Here is a 9,865-nt window from a genome sequence, read left to right on the forward strand (position 1 = left end):
AGCACATTTGCTAATGACATGAGCTTTTTAGGACAGTAAGACTTCAGATTTCTCGGAACATCCAGAAAGTTTACCTCATCATCGTCCTCATCTTCATCGTCATCAGATTGAGACATTAAAGCAAAGATTGAATCATACTTAGTTGTTTCATTTTTCACTACCATCATTGAACTACCACCATAGTCGTTTTCTTCTTCATATTCGCTGGAGGAGTCTCCCTATGCAACAAGAGCTTACTTTACAACATTGTCAGCATCATTCTTCCTGTTGAAGTGTTTGTTAAGAACCTGGTTCCTTTTGGCTGTTTTGTCAAAGTTGTTATTATACTGATCTTGCTTTAGGAGGAGGCAATCCTTGATGAAGTGTCCTGGCTTGCCACATTTATGACAGAGGTCATAATTTCTTGGCTTGCTAGAACTTTACCTTTTTGGAATGCCTCCATTCCTGCGAACCGTCTTCTGGAAATTTTTTGTCAAGTAGGCCATGTCCCCGTCTTCACCACTTGAGTCATTGTTGTCTGTCTTGAGGACCAAGTTCTTCTCTCTCTTGGGCTCTCTTCTTTCATTGTCCTTTTCTTCTTTATTTCATAAGTTTTCAAGTTTCCAACAAGTTCATCCATGGTCAGTGTCTGCAGGTCCTTAGCCTCTGTAATGGCGTTAACTTTGCTTTCCTAAGAATTGGGTAGTAAACTAAGGATTTTTCTGACAAGCTTGTTTCTTAAAATACTTTCACCAAGAGAGTGAGGCTCATTGATGATGGAGGTAAATTGAGTATGCATGTCTTGGATAGATTCATTATCTTTCATTCTGAAGAGCTCATAGAATATGATAATGAATCTATCCAAGACATGCATACTCCCTCACTAACTTGTAATACACATATTACAAGCCACTTTGTAATAACTCTATTACAAAGACTTTACAATATGACTAACTCTAGCTAAGACTCAAACGCACTGGTTTAAGGTTTACAAAGAGGTTCCTATAGAATGCTTCTAAATAAGCTAGATAGGAAGTACAAATGAAGAACTATTACAAAGTTACAACTCAACTACGGACATACAATAACTTCTATGTGGGAACTGGTCCGTAGTTGCTTTATTTTTATTCTTGAAGCACTTGAACCTTGCTTACTAGATGATCCCGTGAGAAAGCTTTTTGCCGAAATCTCTGAGTGTTCAAGTGAATGTGTTTTGCCTCCTTTGAATGCATATATTCATGAGTGACATCACTTACAATGATATAAGCAAGGTAGGTAAAATGTCTTCCTTGGAAAGTTGACTGCAGCATTGTTCCTTCACTGTAGCATGTGCAAGCAGCAACTTTCCAGCTGGAAAGTTGACTTCGTACAGTCTCCTCGGGAACTGGTAGGGACCTATTCCTTCAGTTGTTCCTTCCACTCTGAAGAGTTGAATCATAACGCAAGCTGGATCCCAAACTGGAACCTTGTGATCTTAAGGTCTTGTAAATGTGTAACAGGTTCTTTATCTGGTTCTTGGATAGTAAGTTTGTTAGATCATCAAAATATAAAGTAAAGTACTTATGATCAAAGTACTTGTAACCTATCAATCTTCAAATATATATTTTAAAAAAAAGGAAATCAACACCGTAACTGCTACGTAGTTTATCCATGTTATACTCTTTGAGAACAAATTGGTACATATTTCAAAGGAGAGAACAGTTACGTCACTTCTAAAATTTGAGATTGAAAAAGAAAAATCAAATTTTTACTGTATGGTTAAAGTTTTTGCAATAAAAAAATATTAAAAAAATTAAATCTTATCCAAGTTCTAGATAACTCTCAATTTTTAAACATGTGGCTAAAATATTGAATCTAAAATAAAACTCCTACACAGTTGATCTCCTGTGCTTTTTTTTCAACTTTTACACGATCTAACTTGAAAATAGTAGTAGATAAATTCAAGTATTGGTTATGTTGCAAGATAAAATAGTTTCATCGATGATGGAGTAGTCCTGAATATTCCCTAAAGAAAATCACAGAGATGGACTGCATCATGGTTGCAATTGAAATCTATGTGTACTAAAAATCGGTAATGCACACAAGAAGGGTGAAAAGGTATTGTTTAATTAGATATAATTCTATAGTTACATTATTTTCTGTAGTGTATTGTTATTTAATTTTTCTGCCCGTGTTGATAGAAGTAGGAATAGTCCAATATATTGAATGAGCCTATTCCAAGAATTTAAGGAGCCAACAATTAAGATACAAGATGTCGGGATCTTTCAAACAAAAAAAGAAAAATTACATTGAAATCTATCTTTCCCAAAGAGTTGCTAGAGGATTAAATACAAAATGAAAATGAAATATTGAATGTGATTTATCATATACATATACCAATAGAATAGTGATATATTTGTAACGTAATTTAAAAGACCATATTTACTTAAATAATTGTGGTAATCAATCAGAAAAATTTAAATCTTATATATTATGTAGTTACGAAGGAGTCTCATAGGTTGAGTTAAAAAAGAAGCTGAGAGTTAGAATTTTATAAAACCAATATGATTTAATGTGCTAAAATAAACTAAATCGCATTTTGACATGAGATTAAAAATAAAATGTTAGACTTATTGGAATTCGAGATGACAAATATTTTTATATTAGGATGAGAAAAGTTCAAATTAAGGAATTTGAAGCAACTCATTAAAATTTTAGAAATATAATAAATTATTCATATATGTAATTTTAATAACGTTTGAAATTGTTATTAAAATATTATGTCAAAAATAACATAGAGAGAAAATTAATCTTTAATTGTACGTACTACTATAATAATAATCATTATAAACAATGCTAAAATTTTCTTGAAAAGTCTCACCCATAATTATTAATATAGGTCATGTTAATAAGAATTGAAATTATTATTAAAATATTATATTAAAAATAATATAAGAGAAAAAATTGAATTTCTAATTGTACGTATTATTACAATAATAATTATTAAAACTAATGTAAATAATTTCATGAAAGGCTTTACCGGTAATTATTAGTACAATAGAACACGAAAAAAATTATTAAATCTAAGTTATATATCTGTATGTTTATAACGTTATAGGCTATTGTTTTATTCCCTAAAATAAATACAAATATTGAAGGGAGGAAAAGGATGAAAAAATATTTTAAAAAATATAAGACATTTATAGATAATAAAGTGAACAAATAATATAATAGTTTATTAAATAAAACACGATGTTCGTTATAAAAGATGTTGGACAAAAAATGATCATATTTATAATTATGCTAACTTCATATGAGTCAAATACCTTCTAAATTCAAGGGAAGATTATTTCTATCGTACTATTATTTGATTATTATTATTATAAATTAAAACGAATCATTATCTCATATTGGACTATTTCTAAATAAATATATTTTTACAACTGAACTATTTTATGATTTTCATCACGAGTTACAAGTAGAAAAGGAATGATGTTGATGATGAACAAATAACAAATGAGCTAAAAAATAAGTAAAACATCTATTATTTGCGCAGCAAAAAGAGTAGTTTCTATTAAGGTTAAGCCATGTGGCAAACTAATAAAAAGGCATTTGACAATTTTAAGATAAAATCTATTAGTCTATATAATAAAAAAAGATAAGCTAATAGAAACCACCAGCAATTATAAGACAATATCTTTTAGGTTATGTAATAAAAATTAATTTGAATTGAAGGATAAAATTTTGAATTTATAGATATATTTTTTGGACTTGATTAAAATATAATTTTTTATATAAAAATATGAATAATAAAATTCTATCACATTTTTCTTTTACCCTCATTATAAGTCAAGATGAATTATTATTTCATATGAGACTATTTCTAAGTAAATATGTATTTACAAATAAATCAGTTTATGCATCACGAGTTACAAGTAAGAAAGGATTGAAGATTGTAATGATGATGGATAAATAACAAATGGAGTTAGATAATTAGTAAATAAAGAATTTTTTAGATTCATTTAATTATAATGTATTCTTATTCGTTTTGAATCATACTTCATATTAATTTGTAGCACAACCTATATAATTAAGATACTTGAGTATCGTTCAAAAGTTATTTGATAATGTGATAAAACAATAAAGAGAACAAGAGCATATTGCAGAGAAAGAGAGAGAGGAAATTCTTATTGAATTTTGGGATGAATTACATTGGAATAGAATCCTCTATTTATATGGAGAGGTTGACTTAGCCACCAAGTAATAAACCCTAGAATCTCTCTAAATATGGACATTCACCATAAATAGAATTTTATTTATAACACTCCCCCTTGAATGTTTACTCGATAAGTAATGTGCCTCGTTAAAACCTTAACTAAAATAAAACCCAATGGGAAAAAAATTTCTAGAAAAGGAAAAAGAGTACACATCTCTAATAATACGCCTTTTGGTTGCCTCGTTAAAAACCTTTCAAGGAAAACCCAGTGGGACAAAACCTTGTAAGGGAAAAAGAGTGCAACGCGCATTAACTCCCCTGATGAGAGCATCAATTCACATCCTTGAGCCTTCGCATCCCGATCTTGTACACTAGTTTCTTGAAGGTTGACGTTGGTAGAGATTTTGTGAACAAATCAGCCATATTATCACTTGAACGAATCTGTTGCACATTGATATCACCATTCTTTTGAAGATCATGTGTGAAAAATAACTTTGGTGAAATGTGCTTTGTCCTATCTCCTTTTATGAATCCTCCCTTTAATTGGGCTATGCATGCTGCATTGTCTTCATACAAAATCGTGGATAGTTTGTCACATTTCAAACCACATTTGTCTCGAATAAGATGTATTATAGACCTCAACCACACACACTCTCGACTTGCTTCATGAATAGCAATTATCTCAGCATGATTAGATGAAGTAACCACAATTGATTGCTTAGTTGATCGCCAAGATATGGCAGTGCCTCCACAGGTAAACACATAACCTGTTTGAGATCGAGCCTTGTGTGGATCGGATAAATACCCAGCATCGGCATAACCAACAAGATCAGGACTGCAATTATTGCCATAAAATAAGCCCATATCGGTAGTCCCTTTTAGATACCACAATATGTGTTTGATTCCATTCCAATGTCTCTTTGTAGGAGCAGAGCTATATCTTGCTAAGACATTAACTGAAAAAGTTATGTCAGGCCTTGTAGTATTAGCAAGATACATTAGTGCACCAATTGCACTAAGATATGGTACTTCAGGACCAAGTAGCTCTTCATTCTCTTCTTGAGGCCGGAATGGATCCTTATTCACATCAAGTGATCGAACAACCATCAGAGTACTTAATGGATGCACCTCATCCATGTAAAACCATTTCAATACCTTTTCTATGTAGGCAGATTGATGAACAAAAATTCCGTTTGCCAAATGTTCAATTTGCAAACCAAGACATAATTTTGTCTTTCTGAGATCTTTCATCTCGAATTTCTTCTTTAAATAATCAATTGCCTTTTGGAGTTCTATAGGAGTTCCAATAAGGTTTATGTCATCAACATATACGGCAAGTACAACAAATTCCGATGTTGTTTTCTTATAAAAACACATGGGCAAATGGAATCATTTATATAGCTTTCTTTTAATAAATACTCACTAAGACGATTATACCACATTCGTTCTGATTGCTTTAGACCATACAAAGATCTTTGTAATTTGATTGAAAACATTTCCCGGGACTTTGAATTATGTGCGTTTGGCATTTTAAATCCATCGGAAATTTTCATGTATATCTCATTATCAAGTGAGCCATAAAGGTAGGCGGTAACCACATCCATTAAATGCATGTCAAGCTTTTCATGGACATCAAAACTAATGAGATAACAGAAAGTTATAGCATCCATAACGGGTGAATATGTCTCCTCATAATCGATACCAGGCCTTTGTGAAAATCCTTATGCAACAAGGCGTGCCTTATATCTTTGTACCTCGTTTTTCTCATTTCTCTTGCGTACAAAGACCCATTTATAGACAACAGGCTTAACACCATTAGGTGTTTGGACTACAGGCCCAAAAACTTCACATTTTGCAAGTGAATTCAACTCTGATTGGATTGCTTCTTGCCATTTTGGCCAATCAAGTCTTTGTCGACATTCTCCAATAGATTGAGGTTGAAGATCCTCACTTTCTTGTGTAATGCTAGATGCAACATTATATGCAAAGACATAATCCACCACAATATCCACTAGATTCAAATTTGTCTCAATATCGATTGGATTTATTGATAGTTCCTTATTTTCTTGAACCTCGGGCTCAGTGGATTCCTCATGAATCTCAAAATTTATTAAATCATGGATTTCTTCATGAGATTCTTTTGTAGTGTCATTGATCATTTGTTTTCCTTTTTCTAGGATTTCGATCTTTTGAACCTAATGGTCTGCCACGTTTTAGGTGTGCTTTTGACTCATTTGCTATGACACTAGAAGATTGTCCAATAGGGACATCAATACGGATTGGAACATTCTCTTCAGGGATATGTGATTTTGTTATCCTTTTCAAATCCGTAAATGCGTCTGGCATTTGATTTGCTATTCTCTGCAAATGGATAATCTTTTGCACCTCTTTTTCACAAATAGAGGCACGTGGATCAAGATGAGATAATGATAGATTTTTCCACAAAATTTCCCGTTTGGTTTCACCAACTTCTCCCCCTAATTTTGGGAAAAGTGTCTCATCGAATCGACAGTCTGCAAATCGTGCAGTAAACAAATTCCCCGTCAATGTTTTGAGGTAGCGAATAATGGAGGGCGATTCAAACCTAACATATATTCCTAACCTTCTTTGCGGACCCATTTTGGTGCGATATGGCGGCGCTACATGCACATATACTGCGCATCCAAAAATTCTTAAATGGAATATATTAGGTTCATGACCCAAAACTAATTGCAACGGGGAATATTTATGATAACTTGTCGGTCTGAGATGAACTAGCATTGTTGTATGCAAAATGGTGTGACCCCAAACAGAAGTGGGTAGCCTCGTTTTCATGAGTAACGATCTTGCTATCAATTGTAGACGTTTAATTAAAGACTCTGCAAGATCATTTTGAGTGTGAACATGAGCTACAAGATGTTTCACTTTTATCCCAATTGATAAGCAATAATCATTAAATGCTTGAGATGAAAACTCAGCAGCATTATCAAGTCTAATAGACTTAATTGGATTATCGGGAAATTGTTCCCGTAATCGAATTATTTGTGCCGTTAATTTTGCAAACGCGAGGTTGCGAGATGACAATAAGCACACATGGGACCATCTAGAAGATGCGTCTATTAAGACCATAAAATATCTAAACGACCCACTAGGTGGGTGAATAGGTCCACAAATGTCCCCTTGTATACGTTCCAAAAACGCAGGGAACTCAATTCCAACCTTTGTTGGTGATGGTCTAATAATTAACTTGCCTTGATAACAAGAAATGCAAGAAAATTCATTATCTAAAAGAATCTTTAGATTCTTTAATGAATGCCCATTTGAGTTTTCTATAATTCGTCTCATCATAATTGATCCAGGATGTCCCAATCGATCATGCCAAAGTACACAAGTATTTGAATCAGTAACCTTTTGGTTTACGGTAGAATGTGCCTCAATTGCACTAATTCTTGTCCAATACAGGCCACAAGATAAAGATGGGAACTTCTCAATAACCCTCTTTTGGCCAGAGACATTCTTGGTAATGATGAGATATTCAAGATTATTCTCATCTATTATCTCAATATGATATCCATTTCGACGGATATCTTTAAAACTCAACAAGTTCCTATTAGACTTGGAGGAGAACATTGCATTCTCTATGATAAATATTGTTCCCTTAGGCAGAGTTATAGTAGCTCTTTCAGAGCCTTCAATTAAATTACTACTACTAGAAATTGTAGTAATATCTGCCTTGCACATACTTAAATGAGAGAAATATTTCTTCTCTTTGAATACTGTATGTGTCGTGCATGAATCAATTAAACAAATATTTTTACAATTGAACTTTGATCCAAGTTTGTTTTGTGGGATATCCATATTTGCTTCCCATGGTTTGACATACAAAAGAAATATATGAATAAATATTAGTCTAAAAGGGAAATTCAGAAAAAATATAAAGAAGAAAATGTATTTATATGAAAGAATGCAAACAAATGCAAAATAATGGTATTACACACACAACCGAGATTTAATACACATAACATCTAGGCCACATGCAAATTTTAACAAGACATCAATTTTATTTTAATTTATTAGGAGTAATAATACAATTATAAGTGCTATAGTTTGATTTTCGTGTTTGGTTATTAACACTACGAGAAAGCCTTTTAACAAGATTATCACATGCTATTACTGATTTTTCACTTGTTAGCACTATTAAACAGTGAAATCATAATATGCTTTTTCATGTACTACTCTAAGGTTGCGTTATCTGCCTGATGTATGCACACTGGTAAAGAAAAATATTGTTACAGTTATGATGAATTTTCATTATAATAGTATAATGTGTAAAGGCAATAATTGCACACTAAGTTCGTAATATAGTACAGAATAGATACATATGTTTTTGACATATTATACTCAACATACACTTTAGTATTAGAAACACTTGGTAAGAATTTATGTACAGAGACTGTTAAATACTAAAACAATATGCCACATTTGAATTCTTACCACATGCATGTGTATGAAAATAATTATGATATGGTCAAAGGCTGAAATATTGTTTAAAACGAATACTAGAACGAACTAACACTAATTCATAAAATAATACTAATTGATACTAATGACTACTACTCATGTAAAGAACTATGATTACATGATATTTATTCACTAGTTACTACGAATAAGCAAAAATAAAAATCAAACTACTCAATCATCTTTAACCACGGATCCATCACCGATCAAGTGGTCTATTTTTCCATCAGGGTGCTCAAAGAAGTTTGCCACATCCAAGTGGGTGATGTCAAATTCATTGTCATAGACAAAATTAGCTTTAGGGCCTTTATTCTTTAGAGATGCTTGATAAAGCTCAACCAAATGTCTTGATACACGACAAATATTTGCCCAATGCCCTTTTCCACCGCAACGATAACATTCAGTTTCTGAACCATCTGCCTTTGACCTCTCATCTTTCCCTTTCCATTTTTGGTGGTTATTTTTCTTTGGGGGGTGATTAACACCAGGAAAATTTCTTCTTTGTCCACGGCCACGGCCACGACCACGACCACGAATAGAGCCACGGCCTTTTCCACGCTTAGCATAATGGGAATACACCTCATCCACTTCAGGCAATGGTGTAGACCCAGTGGGTCAATTTTCGTGATTTCTCATGAGCAAGTCATTGTTTCGCTCAGCCAAAAGGAGAAGAGAAATCAGCTCAGAGTACTTCTTGAAACCTTTCTCTCTGTACTGCTGTTGCAAAACCATATTGGAGGCATGAAACGTTGTAAACGTTTTTTCAAGCATATCATAATCAGTGATAGTATCTCCACAGAGTTTCAATTTAGAAGTAATTCTGAACATCACAAAATTATATTCAGAAATAGACTTAAAGTCTTGGAGCCTAAGATGAGCCCAATCATATCGTGCTTGTGGAAGAGTGACCAACTTTAAGTTGTCATATTTTTCCTTTAAGCCATTCCACAAAACAAGTGGATCTTTGACTGTGAGATATTCTATTTTCAACCCTTCATCAAGGTGATGGCGCAAGAAAATCAAGGCCTTAGCACAGTCTTGGGTGGATGCTTTAGTTTTGTCTTTAGTGGTGTCTCCAAGACCCATTGCATCTAAATGGATTTTAGCATCCAACACCCATGTCATATAGTTCTTGCCCGAAATTTCAAGGGCAACGAACTTTCTTTTCATAATGTTAGTCATAATTAAAAAGAG

The 9,865-nt window shown here is 32.9% G+C and overlaps 1 protein-coding gene across 1 annotated transcript; it reads right to left on the bottom strand.

Annotated features, from left to right (window-relative positions):
- Positions 1 to 8,845: 8,845 nt before the first annotated feature.
- On the bottom strand, positions 8,846 to 9,796 carry LOC138890197 (uncharacterized). The gene is made up of 3 exons (XM_070173563.1): positions 9,663 to 9,796; positions 9,373 to 9,491; positions 8,846 to 9,258 (listed from the first exon to the last, which is right to left on the bottom strand). Exons 1-3 carry the CDS (start codon positions 9,794 to 9,796, stop codon positions 8,846 to 8,848), a joined length of 666 nt encoding a protein of 221 aa, XP_070029664.1.
- Between the last annotated feature and the right edge of the window lie 69 nt (positions 9,797 to 9,865).

This window comes from Nicotiana sylvestris, chromosome 4 (assembly GCF_000393655.2).
Source record: "Nicotiana sylvestris chromosome 4, ASM39365v2, whole genome shotgun sequence".
Classification (NCBI taxonomy): domain Eukaryota; kingdom Viridiplantae; phylum Streptophyta; class Magnoliopsida; order Solanales; family Solanaceae; genus Nicotiana; species Nicotiana sylvestris.